The 25,629-nt window shown below is 42.8% G+C and overlaps 1 protein-coding gene across 3 annotated transcripts in view; it reads right to left on the reverse strand.

Moving 5' to 3' along the window:
- Positions 1-25,629, reverse strand: part of LOC108256578 (inactive phospholipase C-like protein 2) — a 49,060-nt gene that overhangs the window by 14,909 nt on the left and 8,522 nt on the right. For all 3 annotated transcript variants that reach the window (XM_017453608.3, XM_017453609.3, XM_047150066.2), the window contains 2 exons: positions 6,890-9,376; positions 5,422-5,625 (listed from right to left, as the gene is read on the reverse strand). In XM_017453608.3, coding sequence (XP_017309097.1) covers positions 5,422-5,625; positions 6,890-9,376 — 2,691 coding nt within the window. The remainder of the gene's footprint in view (positions 1-5,421; positions 5,626-6,889; positions 9,377-25,629) is intronic.

Consider the following 25,629-nt stretch of genomic DNA (forward strand, 5'->3'; position numbering starts at 1 on the left):
AACCCAAGAAGCTTTTTTTAAAATAATAAAAAAAAAAAAAAAACCCACACTGCACAAGCTATCAACAATTCATTTACAGCTGGAAAAAAGAAACCACTTTGAGGTGGCATTTCATTAATTATGGGGCATTAGGTGCTACTGACTTCGGCAATTAATGTCAGCAAAATAAAAAATAAAAAAAAGGAAAAAACGGTACATTAGGAAAAAACTAGAGCACGCATTCATTTCTAATCTGATGCAGAGTTCATCTAACTCTGCTTCGTTTGGTGCCAAGGGAACAGGTCTTCAGGTTAGACTAATTGACTTATACATTCCCGTTGTGGCTAAAAGCATGTGAAGGTCGCTTATTAAATAGCAGATTGTCTCTCTTTGCCAAGATTCAGAAGAGAGAGAGAGAGAGAGAGAGAGAGAGAGAGAGAGAGAGAGAGAGAGAGAGAGCAGCTGCTTTACAACATGCTGTACGCCAGCCCATCGAAAGCAAGAGGCTGTGCTCAACGTATCTCGTGGATCAATCAATGCTACTTTGTCAAGTCTTTGGCAAGGCTACAGCAGACAACAGTCTGTCTCTTGATCCACAAGTTAACCAGAAGCGATTGCTCTTATTTGGCGAAAACAAAATCGGCACGCTATCGGCTCCAAAGCCAACAAAGACGAGAGAAACGCGCACTGTATAATCCTAGCGTGATGGTTTACTGAGGGTTTTGTGAACAAGAACTCCCGACTGTACAGTTCGACTCCGACTTGATCCTAATTCAAACAGGACCACGGTCTCCAGATTTCCAGCGTCTGATGTGGTTCCCGCAGTCGCTCTGGGAGGCCGAGGAAAGCGAGGGGCGGCGTGGAAGCTGCTCTTAGTCACATTCCACAGCTGCAGCGACAGTCTCGAGGCCGACGCGTCTACTGTGATTAGGTTCCTAATGACTGCAGAAATTACAGCCTTGGTGGCAGGCCCAGCAGTATGCACGGGGTATTTATAGCACAGGACACTTGGAGGAAGAAGAAGAGGAGGAGAAGGAGGAGGAGGTGGGGAGGTGCGCATGTCTCTGTAGACGGTTAAGGGAAAAAAGCACTGACTGGCTTCGAGAGCACGTCATTTGCATGTGGTGCATCTTCAGATTATAAGGAAAGAACCACAGTATTAATATGTGTCTCTGGTCTCTAGTGACAACTGACCGATGGATCGATCGAGCCGCCGTACCTTCGAGACGAGACACCGTTTTAGTGGAAGTAGGAAAGATGCTGTTAAAAAGGAAATCTGCCTAGGCATGTCTTAGAACGTAAGACACTGCCAAAACAAAAAAAAAATATGCTGGGCAATGTTCGCAACTATCTTGCGACTGGCTGTACGAGATGGATGAAAGTACAACGCGAGCAGCTCGCCCGTGGGGACGTATAAATATAAATCTGACTGTTCAAAGCAATCAGAGGTTGCTTTTTATACTTCGGGGTTACGGACAAGGATCTGTGTGTGGCAATTGCCTGGAGATCTTTTTTTAAACCCCTTTCGTATTCATCTCTTTCTCGTGTTTTTTTTTTCTTTCGGTTGTTGTTCCATAGTTGTGGGATCGTATAACTGTACCGCTGGGAGGTGAAAGGCCTGGCCACGTCTTCCTCAGAAAAACCTCAATGGGTTTTACATTTCACTGGAAATCTTAAAGAGGAAATGAGTCTCCATCGTCCTTGTGTCTGGTTAACTCTTTCAGACTGGCCTTCAAACCAGCGGGATGAAATATAGCACTATGGGCCATGTTCAGATTTAGTGACTTCGTTTAACTTCAGTCAGTCATAATGTGGGGAAAGTACCTCATAGTCAGAGTTGGTTTACGCAGGTGATTAAATTGCAGCCTAGGCAGATTGTGCAAATTGCCCGCGTGTGGTTTACACCTCGGAGGCTGCTTGGTTTTTCTCGGATAGTAGCCTCCATGATAGGGAGACCTCCACTTTTAAACTCAAGCGCTTGACTTGAAGCCCCGGAAAAAAAACAAAACAGTGGATAGAAAGTAAGCATGGAAGATCCATGCTTTCATCCAAGATTTCATTATATGAAATAGCGCAAAAATACAAGGGGCAATTTTTAAAAACTATCGCGATCTCCGCGATACACGGGCGAGCGTGCGATTTTTCAACGTTACCGCGGGTTTTTCCTGCAGATTTGGGCCAAGATGCGTCATGTGATCATGATCATCAGGACGCACGTTCAAACATAGCCCCTGTTCGATTCAGGTGCGACACGAGTCCAGCTAAAAGGTCGAGCTAAATGCTAAAAGTATGTAAAACCAGTAAAACATCACTGCGAAAGACAGTGGCATATTTAATGTATTTAATATCGCCCGATTGACATTACGTCGTTTTTGTGAATGAACACCCCACAACATAAATGTCAGTGTGTGGTTACGTCGAACTGTCCTCGTTCGAGCAGACACCGTGCGAGAGGTTCCAGGTCAGAACACTCGACTGTACAACTCGACTATGTAACTAGAAATATGGAGCTAGTTTCCTGCGAAGCTATAAAACATGGCGCTAAATAAATACCAAGCCCCAGTTTATCAACATGGAACATTGAAACGTGATTTCATCAAACTGTTGCTGGGAAGTCTCTAACTTAGGTAGCACTGCTCACTCGAAACATTCCGGCTGAAATTACAAACGTATGACACTTGATGGCGCTGTGAAAAATGACGCAAATCACGCGGAACTATAGCTGTGTACACAAGTGGTCTTGCTGTAGGTCTGAAAGGGTTAATCCAGGAGCGATTTTGGGACCAAGAACCGTGTGAAATATCAGGCACTTATCCGGGATTTTATTATGCACTTCCTGTAATGAATTATTCAAATGGATTTCACATCCATATATTAGTCCCAACTGTGTGTTCGTGATTGATCAGTAGTTCAGAGTGCTCTGTTCGCCATCACAATTCTACCTAATACATCTGGGTTGACGCCTCAGGCTAGCTTGTTTTTTGTTTTTTTTTTGTTTTTTAATATATCCAGCTTGGGCTGTTTAAAAGAAAACACTTAGCGCACTGACCGTGGTTCATTTCGACAGGACTGAGAATGCTTTTGAGAGTCCCATGTCCGTCTAAAGAGTCATATACGCAATACACCCTTATCCTATCTCCATAGTGTATTATTTTTAAAAAGTATGCAGCGGAAAGTGTTGCTGAATGAAAACGCATAAAACAAGGTGCATTTCAAAAGCGTTAACATGAATCAGCTAATCTGTCCGGCAGCGACTCTTGCAATTAATGGAGATTTATGCTGGGGTTTTTTTTTTTTTCCCTTTCTTTTTCTTTTTTATGCTCTTTACGCTTTCAGCTGCTACACGACGACGGAGCGCATAGTTATTTCCGAACTCCAGAACAAAGCCGATCGATACCGGAGTGGCTCGAATGTTACGCTACATATCAAATCGATCGGTTGCGTAACCGTTTATCCGATTAAGTAAAGCTGAGCTCTCAAAAGCTCGAACGTCTCTGTTCGCTACATTCCTCCTCACTCCGTCATCCTGTCTTTGTAGTCGAGCGCAGACGAGCTTTACAAACTGGAGGATCGTCCGCGTTCGGGGATTTCTGGCGAAGAGCAAGCGAATCCCCAAACTCGCGCTCGCGCGCTCACACAGCACACGGTTCACATCGGTGGAGTCTTAAAAGCTCATATGTGCAGAAAAACGGAACAAAACATCAGCCAGGCAGGATCGTACGTTCTCTGGAGAAAGTGGGATTTAAATGAAAACTTATAAATAATAAACCCTTTTGTTTATAGCACGTGCGTGCTACACGGAACTATTTGTCGGCTGTTTTTAAAAAAAAAAAAAAAAACATCCGGTGATTTAGGTATGACTTGTGAATGAATTATTTCATAAGAACTGCAGTATCTCTCGTGTTATTGAGTCCAATTAACAAGGCTTAAATAGTAACGAACGAGCGTTTAACAGCGTTAAGTGAAAATTCGGTCTCTATTGATTAAGTAGGAGGGTTCGAAAACTTTTTTTTTTTTTTATTTCTTCCCCCCTATTCCCACCCATGAACACAAACCGCCATCTCCAGAACTTGGATTTAGCATGTGAAATAGATTTAGCATTAGCAAGACTTTCACGTCATCACTTTCAACCCATAACAGACATTAATATCCATAAAGTCCTCATTCACAGCTCCATACATATTAAATTCCACTGAAATGTTCTTTTTTTTTGACAGATATACACCGGTGTACCAATTTCCAGATGTTGCACATGTACCCGTGTTGCAGTGTGTGCTCACGGGCCCATTCTGCCCTGTAGAGTAATTATCACACCTCGTCAATTGCACGAGTGCTAATAGAGGCCCGTTAGGGCGGGAATCACGCTGCCCCGTGCTCGCTCTACAGGGCGGTTAATGACAGGGTTGCCAAATTGGGATGGTTTAAAAATACACAGCGACTTCGCAGATCTTGTTTTATGGTAAATAATTCGGATTGAATGAAACGTATTTCAGCAAACAAAGGCAAAGTGTAAGTGCAGACACAGTGTCAACGATCGACGGTGTAGGATACGCCGCAAAGATAGAAGGAGAGGAAGATTATAGAGTTGATGATACTTGTACATCAGCCGTGTTTCATACGCAAAAGGCTGTTAAAAAATTACACCACTTGCTGTATTGAACACAGGTACAAATAAAACTGTATGCTGGATATTGTATATACACTGTACATTGTTGTGTCTCAACTACCCATTACGGGGTCAATAATAGTACCTTATAGCATCATTCGAGTGTGATAACCTCTAGTTTGAAGCGTCATTAAAGTCGTCCTGCTGCACCAAAGTCCGTGGTCACAAGCCGTTTCCTGGTTTTAATAACAGCCTACTGAATCTACATGAACTTGAGAATTAAAAACTGATATGTAATCTGCTTGTCTCAGGGCGCCCGGGGCAAGAGATTCATGCACCACTGGTTGTTAATTTCAAATCTGCCTGAAATGTCAGGGCATCTGAGATGACACGAACAATGAGGACGTGCATCTCTGAATAAGCCATGAGGTGATTTGTTCTAAATGACCACACTACTCATTTCTCCCATTCTCCAGACCGCACTCGGCTTCACTCTTTGCTGGATGAAACTCGTTCCGTGGCGCTGCGGTACGATTCGTCATCTTTAAATGGAATCTTCACACCTCCAGCTAAATGACCGGTCGTTACTAAATGTGTATCAGGCGTTCTGCATTATTAATAATGACAGCTATATAATGATCTGAGTGAAATTCACTTTGTGTTAAATCATAATAGGGAATTATTATATATATTTTATATATATATATATATATATATATATATATATATATATATATATATATATATATATAGTACGGACTGGGTAAAATCAGAACGGATAACATATGATCAAATAAACGTTTTCAATCGTACAAGACCAGCGCAAGGGCTCTCACCGTCTCATACGCAGCGGGCACCTTCTTTAGGACATCAGGCAGCAGCCCCTGAGCCTCCATGCTGGGGTACTGCTCCTTCAGGTTGAACAGCACAAGCGGGTTGTTGTCTGCACCCGTGAGACGAGACGACAGGGCCAGGATGCACTGTTTCAGATTGGCCACCGCTGACGAACCGCACAGCTCTTTAAACGACGCTAAAGAGTTCTGGGGAAACACACAGCCACGTCACACTGTGAAAAGTTCTGCATGTAAGCTATTCGTTATGCATCATTTGATGCCAGTTTATGTCATTTCTAATGTCTAAATGTCACCTAAATTTTGAATTAAAAAATTCAAGGGGGGGGGGGGAGGGGGGGAAAAGAAAAAAAAAAAAAAAGCAGTGAGTACTCTAACTACATCGATTCTAAAAGTCTCTGATCTGTAAATGAAAACTGAGCTGCTACAGGAAGTGGTTTACTCGATGTTACCTGCAAGATTTTCTGAGCAAAGCTATGAGAAAAAAAAATTTGCCTACACACAAACACACACACACACACACACACACACACACACACACACACACACACACACACACACACACACACACACACACACACTAATACAAACTCAATTCACATCGAACAGAGCCAAGTAATTCCCAGTAAAGAACAGGAAGCTCGGCAGCAGCGGACAGCACACCTAAGATTTGTTATAGTCTCAAGGCGAGTCGATTGTTTTCACAGGATGAGCAGAGTGTAAACAGCTGTTAAAGTTAACCGCACAATGTGCCACGAAAAACTCTAACACCATATAAACCAGGTTAGCTATAATATCGTATAAGACGCGCCGATGGGCGAAAGCTCGGACTCTCTTGCTCGCTCATAAGAAGGTCTTCGTTTTTACTCTGAAGGAAAGGAACACTATGACGTTCGATGACGTATTCCGGAGAAATCCAGTGTAGAAGTAGTGGAGACGTTGGTTGCAACGGTTGGACTCAAAGTCCCAGGATGCGGTGCAGCTATACGACGCGGTTACGAGTTACGGGACTTAAAAACTTTTTAAAAGATTAAATAAATAAGAAATACTAAAGAGCTGCTGCATCGCTCTCTAGGCAGAGATGAAGTGAGGGCTAAATCCCAGTATCACCACTATGGAAGGGCAACATGGTTAAATTAACCAAAGGTTTATAAAAAATAAAAACAAAAAATAAATATAAAAAAAAAAAAAAGAGCCACAAATGTCTGAATGAAGTTTAATCAAAAAACAAAACTGGGATGTCACTGAATACAACATACTAATTATAAATATGGATAGCCCTTCAGGGTGGAAAGAGAAACTGGCTCACACATAAATCCAAAACATCTCACTACAGTTATATTTCTCCTACTTGCAGCTCATATTTCTTCTACGTTTTATAGCCATCCTTTATGAGCCTAGAGCTGCTCACTGCATCAAAAAACGTAAATGGAAAAATGGAAAGATTTCCCACCTGCATGTTCTCTCTGAGGTCAGTTCCTTCTCGGAGCGGCTGTATGGCACTCTTAAAAACCTCATCCACCGCCTTGATGAGCAGTATCCTCATGGTGGCGTACTCCCGACTCCTTTTGCCTTTGCGGACCGACAGCCCTCTTTTGTGGGGCTTGCCCCCACCACGTCGGTTGGTAATGGCCACGTGGACAAACAACCAGACATGAGGAAGAACCTCACCAGTTAAAGACTGAAGGGGAATATGGCGAAAGCCTGGCTGTAGACACTCAAAAGGAATAGTGTACTGACCGATAAATTCATCCCCAATGTAGTCGTCGTCCAGAACGACGAAGCGTACCATCGCTAACTCAGGAAGATTAACCTGAAACTCGAAGCTCTCGTCGAAAAGGGGGTTGTCTCCATTCTGATGGACGGTTTTAGTCCTTTGCTCAGCACAATCGGCGGGGATGCCGTGGATCTCGACGTATACGTAAGGGTCTACGACGTCTCCTTTGGCACCTGAGCCTTTGGGTTTGGGGAAATTTTGTCCACTGATGATCTTTATGTGAAGGAGTTGTGGAGATACTCCGGGCACTGAATCTTTAGTATTTGCGCTGAAATAAGACACCTGCTCCCTCATTATGGCTGGACGAAGTACATAGCCACAGTTGCCGTTTTGCCGGAACCAGCCGATGTTCAGGTCCATCATCAGGCCTGGAGTTTGGTAGTTCATTGCAACTATTTGGCAACCGCACTTCCAGAAATCCTGAGGGTTCATATTGCTCGAGTCGATCCGCATTGGACTAGGGTAAACCCTAGCAAGGAACTTCTTATTGTAATTTACAAATTCACCAGGAGAATCGCTAGCACACCTGCTAGCAAAGACCTCATTGAAAGAGCAAAGCTCCCAATGCTTCTGGTTCTGGAATGCTGTCTGAAAGTCTTTAAACGGAATAGATTTGCACAAGGTCACCAGGTCAGAGAGGTCTTTGGTGAGGTGAAACTTTTTCGCCTGGGTAACAGTCTGCTGCTCCCCTCCTTCGATGTTCATTCGTTGAGACATTTCTGCCCCTTCGTCCTCGTCGGTCACTTCCCCCTCCGAGCTCGTGCAGGTGTTCCCTAGCTTCTTTCCTTTCAAAAGAATCTTGCCTTTCAAGTCGTTGGGGGAGGGAAGGTAGCTGTCTTCGGGTTTTGGTGCATCGGTGTGAATTTTGTCCCCGAGGATTTTTTTGAGGTGTTGAAACATTACTTTCTGCTGCTTGATGGAACAGTGATTCTCCAAACACAGAATCAGAGGGAATTCAGACGCTACAAAGGCGTACTTGTTTATAATGTCAATCACGCTGCGGAAGACGATCTGCGACGTCATGGTATGACCGGTGTAAATTACTGGCTCGTTGTCAGGCCCATCCCAAACATCGAGCTCTACGCTTCTACATCCCATTTTCAATGCACGGATGTACCCTGTGATGTCCGAGGGACCCCTGAACTGGTCCTCGATTAGGTAGGTATTGTGAGAGGAGTTAATGTAATAGTGAGACAAAGGCTGGTTCATGTCTTGGCATACGGTCTTTTGTTCCGGATCAAAAATGTGGCAGTCGTTGGACATAAGGTAGTTTGTAAATCCGTCTAATGACAGCCAGCCCTTGAGCTGCCCCTCTTTCGACGGCTCATACCTCTGAATAACCTCTAAGCTTGTGTCTTCACTAACCTGGGCCATGCCTTGTTCTGCTTCTAAAAAGATCATCAAGTCCTTGGTATCAAGAAATTCTTTGTTGCTAGAAAACTGAACGAGCAAGAAATATATTTCCGGCCTCGTGCAAAGATCATGATAGATCTCAACAAATTCCTCCTTTGTAACATCACACCCCATTTTGTCTTTTGCTTTATGTAGCTCTTTGATTTTGAGTTCTATTTTAACATTTTTCAGTCCAGGATTCAGTTTTTTGGTCATCTGTACGGCAGTACACAGACTTATACTTTTGCTGCCGCTCACGTCGGCCTCGTCGAAGAGATCCCCGAGCCAAGAAGAGCGCAGGTTGTTCTGACTACTTTCAATCATGTTCAGGGTATGTTTCCCATAGGATATCATGTACCTGAGCCCGGTCACCCAAATGTTAGCTACATCAGCAGTGTTCGCAACTAGATCCAGAGACTCGTAGTTCTCTCCGTAAATAATCGAGAATGCACAGTCTTCTGAAATCTGATCATAAACACCGTTGGTCCTGAAAGTGTCAGTATTCTTACCACTTCGCACTTCCTTAATGGACTTCACGTCGATTTTGGCTTTATCCGACTCCTTTTTCGACGGCTCCCACCTGAGAGACTGCATGTCTGCATCGAGCAGAAAGTATCGATAGTAAACCCTGGAGTTGGACCTCACTTTCCTCAACTCGGACCCATCCACCATGGCATTAATGCAGTCACTAGCACTGCTGATCTTCTTTTCTGTGGGCATGCTGCTGAAAGAGACGGTCTTCTTTCTCTCTTTGCGCTGCCTTGACCCATCCTGTAAAAGGACAGAGTTTATTCAATATAGTATTCAATATTACTGCCTTTATATTAATACACATGACTATAAACTAAGCATAGATTATGATGTTTGGCGTCTCTAAAAACATGGATTATTTTTAAAAATTGATTTTAATCAGCTATTGTTTACTGTGAACTTCAGTCGAGATGATCAAAACAGACTGTAGGTAATGTGTTCGTTCCCAAAAGAATTTCCGCCTCTCACCAAGCTGTACACCGACGTTGAGTGCTACACATTCTTTTCGTCAACAACAGAATCATAAGACAAGGTTATCCAATCTTATCTGCAAACAGCCGGTTTGGCTACATGTTTTCATTCCAAAGAAGTAGGGGCAAACATGATTCCAGCTGTTGAATCAATTAACCGGTCATATGTTGCCCACTGCTGCACAAAGTTTGACCAATCCTGCCAACTCTTAAAGAAAGTTGGATCAATCCTATGCAGTCCCGGAGAAACTTTGACCGATCCTGTGCATTACACTGTGCGATTTGATCAACCCTGCCCTCTCTAGCACAAAGTCTGACCAATCCCACTCACTCCTGCAGAAAGTTTGATCAATCACAGCCAGTCCAGCCTAAAGTTTGTCCAATCCCACCCACTCCTGCAGAAGGTTTGTCCAATCCCACCCACTCATTCAGAACGTTTGTCCAATCCCACCCACTCCTGCAGAACATTTGTCCAATCCCACCCACTCCTTCAGAACGTTTGTCCAATCCCACCCACTCCTTCAGAACGTTTGTCCAATCCCACCCACTCCTTCAGAACGTTTGTCCAATCCCACCCACTCCTTCAGAACGTTTGTCCAATCCCACCCACTCCTTCAGAACGTTTGTCCAATCCCACCCACTCCTGCAGAAGGTTTGTCCAATCCCACCCACTCCTTTAGAACGTTTGTCCAATCCCACCCACTCCTGCAGAACGTTTGACCAATCCCACCCATTCCTACAGAAAATTTGACCAATCCCACCCACTCCTGCAGAAAGTTTGACCAATCCCAGCCAATCCAGCCTAAAATTTGACCAATCGCCCCTACTCCTGCAGAAAGTTTGTCCAATCCTGCAGAAAATGTCCAATCCCACCAACTCCTGTAGAATGTTTCACCAATCCCATCTGCTCCTGCTGTTATTAATTTTGTTGGCACCTGCCCACAATGTTTTCTAAAAAAAAAACAAACAGGTGGTTCTGTTTCCAAAAATATAAACAAATTAGCCATTTAAACCGTCGTGACCCTGACAGAGATAAAGCAGTTACTGTATATGAATGAAGGAACGCAATCGTGAATCGTAAAAATAAATAATATATACATACTACTGTATTACCATGGCTAGAAAGTGAAATGAGGTTTGTTTCTGCCTAGATATCGTGCTCCTTACTAATAATTCAAATGAATAGCTGAGATTCAGGTTGGCTTCTTAGTCTCACAAAACATCAGAAACTACTTTTCTTTCATAATCCACTGAGCCCTCAGGGAAGAAATGCCAAGCAAGCGGCTCAACTGAAGTAAATAAAATGGGGGGGGGGGGGGGGGTGTATCCTATGATTCTTCCAATTAGGCAATGTCTCTGCAAGTATAATACATCATTTCAAACAGATTCAAATGCTTACAAAATGAGTCAAGTCACAAAGACCACTACACCTTCAGGTGAATACATGAAACTTATGTTACTGTTTTATTTAATTGGCTAATTAAAATGAATCCCTCTTAAATCTCATTATCTAAAAGGGTCCCTATCTAAAAAAAAAAAAAAAAAAAAAAAAACGAAACAAAGAGCGCAGCCAGAACATTATTGAAAAATGAATTTGGCTGAGTTTGCAATTTATCCATCTCTAAAATTGAGTTCATAATCCAATTAAAAATGTCCATCTTTTACCCAGGACTTGACAGAAAATCAGTACACACTCAACATCTCTCTCTAGTGTGTTAAACAGAACGCTGGGTAGAGGGAGATGGCAATATTAAAGCTTGATTAATAAAATAGGTACGTGGTATCATTATTAGGATGTTATTTGTTTTTAATGAAACTGAAACAGCAGGTTCAAAGGTTAAAGTATCAATACTTTAATACTGATCCACCCTACCCTACTCAAAATGGCTTCACACACGCAAGTACCTTAATCCTCGGTGACCAAGCCGAGAGCAGTCACGGAAAAGAAAATCTCCCTAGAGATGGACGTAAGGAGACTCGGAAGGGGATTAGCGTTTAGCTTTCAATCAAATGGTCTCGTTTGAGTGGAAATAAGATCTAACACAGGGTCTAGAAGCAAGAATTCATGACCTTTCATCGTATTAGACACCTACACGCATTCAAAAAGACATTATTAAGGCTTAGGCCGGCCGTGCTAAATAAGGGCGCGATACAGGCTAGTGTCAAATCAAGGAATTATCAGAGAACAATGTCCTCGTTCTGTTCAAACATTTCAAAAAAAGGTATATTAGGTGAGATCAGCATAAATGCTTTTTTCCACAGGTGGCGCTATTCATAATCTCAGTGTCGTTTGGTTACAGTAAATCCAAAACGTTAAATTGTGCGTCTATATTTCATACGAGCATGTTTTGGGAATTTGGACAGAAGTGCATAAACCTTGCGTTGTAAAAGAGAATCGTTTCTGTTGTTTCTCTGCCTCTCTCTCATGCAGTCATGTTAGAAGAAGCTCTCCTAAGAGAAATAGCATAGGCTTGACGTAGTGTCCCTGTCACAGTAAGTTATGACTAAAGCATGATGAGTCTCCATCCAGAACATAAAGACCATTCATCCAGACATGCCCAAAAGCGGCAAGTGGGTAGGGCTTTACAAAAAAAAAAAAAAAAAAACCATTAAGATCGCAATCTCGATTCATTTCTTGATGTGATGCTGTGTCGCGTTGACGTAATTCACGTTCAGGCGATCGTTACTTCAAACAGAGCACTAATGTTCATGTTTATTCGTATAGTCGGTGTACCGCATGACTTCACAGCGGCTCTGCGGAAGAAAAAGAGCCGAGACTGAATCGTAATATGGATTTGAACTAAACTGCAGCGTAAATGAGCAGATCTGACCTAAAGAAAAAGTGTATTGTGTGTGTAAATTCCCAAATACTACACTAAATGTAATAAAATGAATGGAATCAAAGCTCACCAACATTGCCACTAGGCCTGGGCAATACTTCGAGACATAGCTAGTATCGATGATGTGATGAATTATGTCGCGATACACTTTTCAGAAAATATTGCAGGTAGCGTTAATATTTTTTTTATAACAATTACAAACACTGACTTAGTCACGGAAGTAGCTGATTAGATGCTATATTAATATTTATTGGGCAAGGTTGGTTAAACTCTCTGTGGGAGCACATGGGATTAGTCAAATTGTGCTAGAGTGGGTGGGATTAGTCAAACTTTCTGAGGGAGCAGATGGGGTTGGTCAAACTTTGTGCTAGAGTGGGTGGGATTGGGAAAATATTGCACTAGTGTGGGTGGGATTGGTCAAACTGTGCTAGAGTGGGTGGGATTGGTCAAACTGTGCTAGAGTGGGAGGGATTGGTCAAACTGTGCTAGGATGGGTGGGATTGGTCAAACTTTCTGATGGAGTGGCTGGGATTGGTCAAACTTTGTGCTAGAGTGGGTGGGATTGGTCAAACTGTGCTAGAGTGGGTGGGATTGGGCAAATATTGTGCTAGAGTGGGGGGGATTGGGCAAACATTGTGCTAGAGTGGGTGGGATTGGGCACACATTGTGCTAGAGTGGGTGGGATTGGGCATACGTGCTAGAGTGGGTGGGATTGGGCAAATATTGTGCTAGAGTGGGTGGGATTGGGCACACATTGTGCTAGAGTGGGTGGGATTGGGCAAATATTGTGCTAGAGTGGGGGGGATTGGGCAAACATTGTGCTAGAGTGGGTGGGATTGGGCACACATTGTGCTAGAGTGGGTGGGATTGGGCATACGTGCTAGAGTGGGTGGGATTGGGCACACATTGTGCTAGAGTGGGTGGGATTGGGCACACATTGTGCTAGAGTGGGTGGGATTGGGCAAATATTGTGCTAGAGTGGGTGGGATTGGGCAAATATTGTGCTAGAGTGGGTGGGATTGGGCACACATTGTGCTAGAGTGGGTGGGATTGGTCAAACTTTGTGGGAGTAGCTGGGATTGGTAAAATGTTGTGCTAGAGTGGGTGGGATTAGTCTACAAACTACCAGTGTCCTTACAGAAGTATCTCTTAAACCTAGACTTTCTCCGTTTTTGTTTTTCTTTTTAAATGCAGCACTACTGGTTAACTGGTAGTTTGTTAACCTACAAACCTAAATACTGCGATGCTATTGTGTATTGTGTATCGTAGAAATGCTTTCATTTATCATAGTCAAATTGCACACCCTTAACTGTCATGAATAATTATTTAACTAGCTGTCAGCATTCCTTTTAAATTTATACACATCCTAATATGATTACCGATGTTTACCAAACAGCATATATATATATATATATATATATATAATATATATATATATATATATATATATATATATATATATATATATATCGAGCTCGAGCAAAACAAGCACGGCTTTGTGAGCGAAAGGCCCCCGTGGGACCAAATCACCAATCAAGCCCTGGTCTGTCCATGTGATAGGTTTGAGAATAATAGGCCACAACAAAGGCGTGTATGTTCCAGCGCACTCGGCCGGATCAGAAGGAAGTCTTAACTTCCTGTTGGAAATCACTGACCGTCTGAGATTAGCGCAAACGGCTTTACGGATTAGACGCTTAATCTGAAATCAGCTGATGTCAGAAGGGGAAAAAAAAAAAAAAAAAATACCAGTGATATCTTTTCATTTGCTCAGATCTTATCTCATCGGTTTGGTGATCCGAGGAAGCCTGAGAAATATCGGCTAAAACCATTGTACATCCGTGCGAGTGCGCACTCGCGTGTGTGCTTAATCACCGTCACAGTCCGACAGCAGAAAGTGATTCAGCTTTTGGACTACCGTTAATGGCTTTTAGCCGGATGTTCTGCCCACCTCTAATGACATCATCTCAGCAAAAGGAGGACGGCAGCATAATGCATCTTTATCTCCAGGTGCCTGGAGCTTTGTGTCACGGATACGGCCGACTCGGGTAGACTCGGGACCCGAGATGTTCTCGCGCAGGTGTGCACCGGAACAGAATCATCGGCGTGCACAGAAAGTAGTTTTCTTTGTTAGCGTCATAAAAACCAGTATGCACCTGCATATTAAAACACGGGGCTCTCGTCTCTAGTCTGTGTAGCATTTTGACCGGATCGGGTTTCTCTCACGCGGTGTTCCTCGTTGATCTTTCGGTAATGACAATTTCCGCCAGATTTATAAACGTTTCCGAAACACCGGTTCTCTTCGTACTCGCGCGCGTACGCCGATTCTCCACGGAGCGCAGAGGGCGTTCCCGACACGGCTCGTTTGCGTTTAGTGACGCCCAAAGAACTCCGCAAAAGGAGACGTGCACAAACGGCTGAGAGCAGAAAATAAACAATGAGAGTAAAAAGCTGAAAATCAGAACTGGAAGTTATTTTGACTCACTTCTATGCCAGTAAAAATATTTAATAATATCTCATATTAATAATAATAATAATAAACAAGCACTAAATCCTCCATCAGCCGAGGCGTCTGGGGCATTCTCCCGTTAGTACGGCCCATTTCTTTGGTCGTACTCGAATCGTTCGTTTTTATCCGTCTTGATTCATGGGTGTGTGCGTTGGCTCGCTTTCTTTATTATTTATATTCTTCCATTAATTCCAGTAAGATAAAAGCTGGTTTTCACTAAACGTTCTCGACGGTACTCTCCGTCCCTGACCTAGTGAACTAGCGTGAGGATGTGGTTTCGACAGAGGCTCCGAAGCTCTTCTATAAAGTCGCTCTGGATAAGAGTGTCTGCTAAACACTGTAATAAACACTGCATAAGCTAGTTTAAACACGACAGTACATTCCAGATATGAAAGCGCGGTGATCCGTGCACGGTGCTCGATTCGAAGTCGATCGAGTCGCGGTTTTACGTCCGTCCGTTTTATCCGGCGAAAACTGACACTAGGTTCTTGTGCTATGGAATTATTCTGGAGCGTCCGTACGTTTACTTCCGTTCCCGGCGCTACAGAATGGATTCATATCGATTTTTATTTCTGTCCGGTCTGATTATATTACGCTCAACGCCGATATACGAGGTTGCTTTCGTTGTTCGTGTTCGTCGCTTTTCTATCTCTTCTCGTCGGCGAATTCATCTCCCCTGCAATTTTCTCCTCGGGCGATAAACTCTCGTCTCTAATCTTTAATCCCTTCATAGTCAGAGTGAACAGATCGTCAAAAAAATTAATTAATAAACAAAAAGGTGGGTTTTTTTTTTGTTTGTTTTTTTTTTGCTAACTTTCTTGTAAGATTTTTTTTTTCCCCCCCGGAGCAACAACTTTCCTCAATTTAACTACATTTTTTTAATAATATTTGAAATGGCGTATTTCTTGAAGGTTAACTTTTTAAAACGAGCAGAAATTCAGACAAAACTCTCAGACGGCGCATCGCGGTTCAAAACATTGACATTCATTTATTCGTGTGTTTCGATACATAAGAGAATACCTGCGTGTACGGTATAACTCGTCGAAAAAGTTAAAGAAGTCCCCCTTTGTTTACTGTGGATGCCGTGGGCAGCCATTTTGATTTGATGTCATTTGCTGGACTCGGGGGTTGAACAGACCTTCTGAGTGGAGGGGGCGTTTTCTTTCACTTTTCTCAGTCCTAAGCCTACGTTTTATGCAATTCGAACGCAGCATGCGGGCCAGCGATAGTCGTGGAGAGAATGACTGGCTGCTTTACGTAATGGTTATATAATCCCGGAATCCGAATGCTTCTAGGAGAATCTTCCTTTATACTAAGAGCTCATTAGCGCGAGCAAATGTGCAAAGCGTGCCAAAAGCTTCAAACCTCTGCAGTCGGAGTTAACGCGTTCCCACAACAGTTCTCTGAAGACAAAAGTTTGCACGTTTCCATTTGAACCACAGCAGACGACCTCGGTCAATGATGCACAGATCTTACGTCTGAAGAATCTGCTGCTCTACTTTTTTTTCTTTCTTTCTTTCTTTTTTTCCACCGCTGAAGTGGCGTTTTAAAACGACACCGGGGTCAGCGTAATACGCATCCGTCACTTCTCAGATCAATGAGAGAACGATTCAGGCAGAACGGATCCCAGAGACTACGGCACCGAAGGCGGGTCTCGGTGCGTTCGATCGAAATCAATCGTCGAAAACCAAACCGTCATCTGCGGCCTGGTGCTGCCGCGGTCCCTCATAAAACTCCCCGAAATAGCACGGCGAACATCTGGCCTAGTTTTCTTCAAAGAATTCTGGTTAGACGTTTAAAAAGAGCGCGTTGAAATGCTCTTTTTAGAAGCCGAGCGTGTCGGACAGACCGCAAGACAAGCAGCTAACAAATGACAGAGGAGAGATGCGGAGGCTTTAAAGTCGGGAGGTTACGCAGAAATTCCCTAAACCTCTGGATAGACGTGTGACCGGGATACTGCGACATGAAGAGGGGGGGAAAAAAAAAAAAAAAAAAAACAATTCTTTCAGGTACACAAAGTTCCAGATGATTTTTAAGACATACTTTCATAGCAAAGATATGAGAGAGAGAGAGAGAGAGAGAGAGAAACAAATAAATGTGAATTACCCATCAAAGGATTCACACTTCCACGAGTGCAGCAGTGTTTACGTAACGAATAAAACACTTCAGGGTTTGCTGGTTTGAGAAAATAATCCAGGACATCACGCAGAGTTACTCCCCACCGCAAAGTGGATTATTTTCCCACAACCGCACATCCCGAAGTGTTTTATTCGTCTTGTATTACAGGGTGCCAAGGATTACGTTATTTTATAGTCTGAAAGCACAAGCTCCTCTGTCCTGAAGACTTTCCCGTGGCAGAAAACTTACTGACTCTTACAAAGCACTGACACTGGAGACTCCTTCCTAAAATGTTAAACAAACATCTTACAGAAATCTTCACCAGAGCAACATGGACTGTTCATTGTTTATGTAGCGCTGTACCGTATAGCGTCCTCGAGCTCTGGAAAGGGCGCTACATAAATGAAACATTTTATTATTATTATTATTATTATTTATACGTTTGTTATTTGCTGTTACTATACAAACTATAAGATATTAGAATGAGCGCATTAATATGAACCCATGATTCACGGTTGGCGCTACCGTCAGAGCCGCTGTCATAGACAATGAATGGACACCTTCTGACCAATCAGATCGGAGAATCCGACGGCACTGCGGTGTGGTGGCGTTTAATGCTGTTCTCTTTGAAAACTGGAAAGCTGCAAGTCGATACGATGCATGTTTATGGAAATCAAACCGTTCGTCCTTCAGATTTTGCATTCGCATTTACACGATTAAGCAGAAATGCTTATCCAGAGCCACTTATAGACATGCGCTGTATTCTCCATGGGGAAAAACAACAACAACAACAACAACAACAACAACAACATATCCTCATGAAAAGGCAAAACAGGCTACAGTCTGAGAATACTCTAACGCTATATCCCAGTTAATACGAGAGATAGTACAGCAAAGAAAAGAGCATATGTCAAAGGTTTTTGTTTTTTCTTCTGATTGTTGCTGCATTACTGATGTCCCTGTTGACCTTCAGGTCAGGTCGTGTGTATGGAAACGTTGTTGGTTCCTCATCCTCCTTAGGATTTCCTCTCATGGCGTCGAAGGAAAGCCCTCATGCCTTTGGGCTTGAAAAAAAAACAAAAAAAAAAAACAATGCTGTGAAACCACCCTGTGGTTCGCACTGCAATTTCGTTATTACTAAATAGTCCACTTAAAAGCGCTGCTTTTAGATGTTTCGACTGTTTAGATACACGCTCAGAGGAATATAGAGCATTTTCCAAATTCCCAATTAAATACAGCTGAAAGGAAAAACTATACAACCGAGCCGTATACAGACAAAATATACGAGTTCGATATTAAAAGCGTAAGAAGGTAATACTGAACGCGCCTTGTAATTTAAATCTAGCAGTAAATAAACTGGGATGCTATTTAACAAAGCACTGTGCGAGATGAATATGGCGAAGCTTTCTGTACGGAGATGAAGTCTGGAAGGAGTCTCCAGTTTCAGCGTGGTAAGCTTGTTGATTATTTTTCCTATAGCAGAACGTCCCGGAGTGTTTAATTCCATATGAAACCATCGAGTGGTAAACACTGCATGTTGTTTATCTCTGAACGGTATCACAAACAAAGGTCACGTGGCACAACAGGAAGTGATAACATGTGAGACCCACCGAGGTCGTTTCTTTAACAAAAACAGAGCAGTTCTGACTTAGTGGTTGGGGTGGAGAGTTTACATCTAAAAAAAAAAAAATAAAAAAAAATAAAAAAAAAAAAAATAAATAAAAAAACCTTACAAACGCATGCGCGAGATCTCATTACTGAAAGATATCGGTCAGGAGAGGGTTAGGGTTAAATGAATTCCCAAAACATTCAAAATGTACCATGGTACACCATTGAAGGCCATCAACAAAGTGGAGAAAATGGGGCACTACAGTGACATCACCAAGAACGGCACGGCACGTACGTCCAAAAGTGACGAAAGGACAGGAAGAAAAATGATCGGCGGGGTTGCCAGGAAACCTACGGCAACAATAAAGGAGTTGCAGAAAGGTCCTGGTCACTCCCTGGGCGTAATTCTAAAAAGATTTGTTTTGTGCAAAATTAAGACAGCCATACCATACCCACAGTGAAGCATGGTGGTGGCAGCATCATGCCATGCTGCTTCTCTTCAGCGGGGAAGGAGGCTCGAGTCAAGATCATGGTGAGATCAGTGTGACAACAGCATGTCATTGCAAATGTCACATGGACAGCATAATAGGAAGTGATAACGCATGCCGACAATGACGGAAGTCCTGGATGTGAGGTCGTTTCTTCAACAATACTGCCGTCGTGACTGGGGTTGAGAGTTTCTCCGCTGTTCAGACCTTAAACATCTTTACCCTGAACTGCTCGGCCTAACGGGTTCGACTAAACATGCCGTGTTTTAATGCGACGACATAGTATAGCACTTACAACGGCGTGGTTTGTTCTAGACAAAAGGTTTTAAACGTCAGAGTTCGGTGTTTTCTGACTTCCTCTTACGGAGGGGAAACGGAAGCCGCGTACGGAGTTGAATTTCGCACCGAAAACGAGAACCCGTACTGAAAGGATTTTGTTTAATGTAGCGCACGGAGCCGGGAGCATTGTGTCATCAAAACCCATCAAGAGCCAAACACAGAGAGACTAAAAAGGCACTGAAAAACCTGTGTTTCCCTGATGAGCGACTATTTCTAAATCCCCTAATGGATTGAGAGGCTTTTTCCGGCTCGCTGCACAGTTCATCGAGGTGTTCACGTGGGACTTGCGTCTATCTGCCTCTAATGTCCGCTCGGCAGCGGTAATCGCACTAAAGTGCATCGGATGTGTGTCTAGGACGCGGGCTTGCGGAATAAAGCCATCAATTAAAGCAGGACGACATTGTGCGTCCTTACTTTACTTGATTCTTTTTTTTTTTTAAAGGGAATCGATAAAACGTGAACGGAATATATTTCGGAGTACTGAGCGCGCGCGTCGGTGCGTCTTAAAGATCCCTCGGGTTACGTCATTGTAAACGGTGGCTTCGGAGACCCCATATGGACTGTAGTGCTGAACATTAAGTGTTCGCTGCTAAACGATTCACTCGCTCCCAAGAGGGAGGTTAACCCGGTTACCGATGAACATGTCCGGCTGCCTCGAACGCACCACGGGCCCGGCTCAAATCACCTGAGCCGAAGGGCGTTCTCTAGACGCTCGCGATCCGCCTAAAGTGCACTAGTATCTCTTCACAATAGGGTCCTGCTCTGGTCAGAAATAGCTCGTTAAATCCTCCCATTACTAGGACCGGTACGGCACTGAGCATGGCAGCTTGGCTCTCCCCCACGTATTAACTGGAAATTTAACACCACAGCTTGCATAAGCTTTCCTGTTCTTCAGAAGCGTTGCAAATGCATCACCTTTGGAGTGTGTGCAGATTCGATGAATTCCCACCGCATTAATCATTAATGCGAAAAAACACCTGTTGTTTTTCAGGGAGCTGTTTTGACTATTTGTTCACTCGTCAGATATGAAAGTGTGTGGGGTTTTTCTTCCCACCCGTTTTCTCCCTAAATTTGTCTCGGCAAATTCCCACCCACCAGCCGGCGACAGCTACGGACTCGGAGAGGGTGAAAACTAACACGGGCGTCCTCCGGGACACATAACGGCAGCCAGGCATATCTTTTCAAACTGCTGCTCGTGCTGCGTAACGTAACACGTTACCGTAGAAAACACTGTGGATTTACACTTCAAGTAAATACATACGGTTCATTATGATGGACCGGTATTAAGTTGTACATCACAATGCTTTGATATGACGACAACAACAACAACAACAACAACAAAAAAACCCTGCTAGATGTTTATCTGGACATCGTAAATGAACTTGTACATGAAAGTATCTCTTTCAGAACATTATCACGTCTAGTTATCCTTAGGGGATTTTTAACCAGCGAGAAAAAAAAGATTCACCTGCATGGGTGAATCACCACATGGGTGAGTTTATTACTAATGGTGAGTGAGTCAAGGCTGAAAATTAAATCTCCGATAGACCTGAACGTCGCGGGTTTTCATTAAGCCCGAGATCCTGGGGCCATGAGATCATAATGAAATAAAATAACGTGTGGTCCAAAGATTTAATCAGATGTAATCAGTCTCTCGCTTCCCCACGCAGACTATATACTCTACAGCCAAATGGAAAGGCGGTAGAACCTCCTGGGTGGTACCCGGGGAAAAGAAAAAAAAAAGAAAAAATACGATTAGGTCAAATTAGGTCGATTACGACTGGGCAAACAGGAAAATCTCGAGTTAAATGAGCTCTTAATGTCAATTTGCCTTCCTGCATCGAATCGGCTAACTAAAATTTCACCGTCGTATTCACTTGGTACAGGAAGCTGAACACAAGGGGACACTGTGTCGGCATAACCACGGTACACAATTTCCCCAAATTACTCTACTTTTAGATCTTAAATGCCTTCCATCGAACACAAAACAGCAAAGGGAAAGTGATGTTTGGGATTTCACCAGTTTATATTATTTCTAACGGGATCGTTCGCACTATGGGTTCGGTTTTAACCGACAGCCGTTTAAGCCGGTTCAACCGCAGGGTTTCGTCTGCTGAGCGGCAGCGCGAGAAATGAAATTACCATCGTGACACGCTGACGAGACTTCCGAGCGTGGCTAGGTTATTGCTTGCGATGGCGCTCACGATCGTGGGCTCGAAAACTAGAAGAAAAATCGGTTGCTCCTGGGCTGTAGGGGAAAACGGGCCAAATGTGATCGGGGTCATCTCTGGCACATGTGGCGTTCGGGCTACTGGATGAAACTGTGTGGAAAAGATCTGTGAGAAATATACCGTACACGTCACTTCCTCTAAGGTGTACATTTGGTAAATCACCAATGAGTAGGAAGGATGAACTGGTTAGCAAAAAGGTTCGTACGCAATATATTCAGAAGAGAGAACCTGCGATATATGAAGACATACACTTCATACGGCACGGCGTGTCGAACCTTGAGGTGGACGGGATACAACAGTGGAAGACTACAACATTCCTGTCAGCCAAGAACAGGAAAAGCCTCATCAAAACTGGACGGTTGGCGAGTCGAGAAAAATCACCTTTGTCCGATTGTCAGAATTCAGCATCATCGGCATGAATCCATGGACCCGACCTACCTGCTAGCAGTGGTGGTGTAATGGTGCTAGGAATGTTTTCTTGGCACACATTAGACCCATTAACACTAATCAAGAGTCGTTTTTGAATGCCACAGCCTATTTAAGTCATCTCAGACTGGCTCCATGATCGTGACAAGAAGTTCAGTGTTCTTCAGTGCGGCAGCCTCCTCAGTCACCAGGTAATTATGGATCTAATCGAGCACCTTTGGAATGTGGTAGAACAGGAGATTCGCAGCACAAACGTAGAGCTGACAAGAATCTGCAGCGATCGCGTCAACACGGGGCAGAATCTCGAAGGTACGTTTCCAACACCGTGTGGAATCCATGCCGTGAAGAACCTAGGCTGTTCTGAGAGTAAAGTGGGGTTCTGGCCCAGTATTAGTGTGGAGATAGCAGTTAGTTGCCACATCGATTTAAATCGATTCAATGTTTTGGTTTGTCCATTCTGTCTTCACTGTCAACTGTTTGTTTTTATTTTTTGGAAAGCCATGACGATCCACAGCATTAATGGTACATTAGAAATGGCACAATACCACCATTTCATTTCCAGAATGATTCTGATACTGAAAGTATCAGGTGGTATCACAACCCATCTAATATTTTTCTTTGAAAACTACTACTACTATGACTTATTTTCTCTTTAAAAAAAAATATACAGGAAAAAATACAAGCAAGCCTCTTTATAAACATTTCCACTGCCAGAAAAAAAAAAAAAAAAAAAAAAAAATATATATATATATATATATATATATATATATATATATATATATATATATATATATATATATATATATATATATATATATATATATATATATATATATATCGGTATCTGGTTTTGGCCAGATACCGATCCTGAGTGTTGAATCAGTGCCGTCACTGAATGTAAAAAATAAACAGATATAAAGTGTTGTTCTTTAATTGCTCATATCGCTGTGGTGCAAGAGGAACCTCGGGGAACCGTTTTCCTTTTAGAGCACGCCTACGTCTTTACATCACAATAATTGGACATGACACTGTATTAAAGAAAATGACGACCGTACTTACGCCGGGATGTTGAAAAAGTTGATATAATACTGAAGGACAAAGTAGTTGTTTGTTTTTCTTCCGAAAGGTTCAAACGAAAGAAAAGAAAAAAAATCTGTGAAAACGATGTATTTCGCGGAATATTTTCTCTCGGTCGGCATGCGACGCACTTCCATGGACGGAATCTGGAGGTTAATTTGCCTTTGCCGAGACTCCCTCAACACACTGACCGACGAGACGGAGTACATATCATCCTTGCATGGACCTTACAATTGCTTAGCTGAATGATCGCCAGTTCTGCTGGTTCACAGTGGAAAAATCTTTTAAAAAAATTATAATAATAAAAAAAAAAAAAAGAAGAACCCTGTGGTAACTAGCATGACCCAAATACCAAATCAATGTAATCAGAGTAAAGTGTTGAGGAATTACGGTTTTGAGTGCAGGGGTACTTTAACTTTATCTCAAACCCTATCCGTGCCAAGACAATTTAAGGCTGAAGCTGTGTTTTTGCAGTGCAGACTTACTGTAGTATTAAAAAAAAAAAAAAAAAAAAAAAAAAAAAAAAACACACAGGGGAAAAGAAAAGAAAAAAAAAAAGCCACACAGCCTTCAAATCAACTCATAGCAATAACAAACATGGGTTGCAAGATTACGACATAGTCACTGCTCAAGAAAACCCCTCCAATTTCTGGTTAGCTGTGTTAGGAAATACGCCGAGTCTAAAACATATTTCCAAAGAAGAAAGAAATTTGGATGATTCACTGGTATAAACAGGAACTGCTAACGATTACTTAAACTCCCAATATGCCCGATAAACATATCTGACCGGATCGATATCTTGTCTAATTAGTGATGAGAAACTAAATGCAGTGGTGGGGAAAAAAAAAAAAAAAAAAAAAACAAACAAAAAAAACATTTGCATGTCAGATAAAATGCGTTATTTCAAGAGACCGGCTCTACTTTCCAATTAAATCCGTCTTCACGTAGCCACGACTTGCATCTAGGCTAATCTAAAAATACACCACAGGTCTGAAAGGTGGTGAGACGACGTGTCTGTGCGACAGCCTGACCACGTCTTCTCTCGTGCTTCCTGAGCCGCGATACAAACGACTCGCTCGACAGTGTACGCGCCTCTAATTAGGAACTCTAAATCGCTCTGCGGCTCGGCTCCCCGAACTCCGCGATAAGGTCAGGCCTGTGGTTCCTTTCTGACGATCGTTCCATTTTAATGACTCGAACAACGAAGGAAGAGACACAAAGTGTGAATATCATCCCTGAAAGCCATCTGCGAGCAAAATGCCAACTCGGTGATGTATCAAGATGGTGGTTTACTAAGATAAAGCAATCTAAAACAGCCTTAATAATGATCGATACAGATACAAGTAACGATGCTGCCACCCTGAAGTCGATTCTTATCCAATAGCAGCACATCCTGAAGTTTTCCACTCCTCTGATACCACAGCAACATGCTGACGCTTTAAATTGGTTTCGTTGTTAAATAATAATGCTTCGTACTTTTGATCCGATTTTAATTACACTACGGTGGAATGTTATGGCGGTGCCACCATCAGACATTTGGCGTTGGAAAGGCTATAACTCTGCTGATGCTAAAATCATATCGACCACCGAGGCGAGGCAATTCCCCGATCGGAAGACTTTGTGCAAATCAGTGTACTAGTTTTCACTCTGGGCCGTCACCGAGTACGTCCATAATCGTGATGTGGTGCTGGGTTAACGTTAGCCTCTGTGGCTCCACATGCGGTGAAAAGCAACAGAAAGACATGCATCAATCTGCTCCATTTGCTGAAATTGCCCTTCAAGGCAGATCTGCGTAGAAAGTTCAAAGAGGCAGACATCAAGATAAATCGCCCTGATCCCGAGACCTGGAGCTGCGGCGTCCAACTACCAAGGCCTGTTTTTATTTGCAAACGTTCCCTCGGAAGAAACCATCATTTAACCCTGAGACTGGTTCATTTTTAGCTGTAAGACAGTGATCATTTTTTTATGTTTATAGTGTTGCGAACTTTTAAGCTAAATACCGTCTTTCACTTAAGCGACATATAGTACTTGTCCATTGCACTATATTGCTATATTGCATTTTCTAAACACATCCAACAGATACACCTGTATTTATTTTCCTTAATTGTTGCATGTTTCCTGACCAAATGAGTGCACAATGGCCTTAATGCAATTTATTTTAGCAATTTAATCCAATGCTTTTAATAACTTTTCCTGTAACATATTATAGTTGAATACAGCATTACCATTTAAGTGCATGAGTGAGTGAGCCAGTGAGTGAATCCTTGAGTGTGAGAGGGAGTAATTCAGTGAGTGAGTCAGTGAGTGAGTGAGTGAGTCAGTGAGTATATCAGTGAGTATATCAGTGAGTGAGTGAGTGAGTATATCAGTGAGTGAGTGAGTGAGTCAGT

Source organism: Ictalurus punctatus, chromosome 23 (genome assembly GCF_001660625.3).
Source record: "Ictalurus punctatus breed USDA103 chromosome 23, Coco_2.0, whole genome shotgun sequence".
In the NCBI taxonomy this organism is placed as follows: domain Eukaryota; kingdom Metazoa; phylum Chordata; class Actinopteri; order Siluriformes; family Ictaluridae; genus Ictalurus; species Ictalurus punctatus.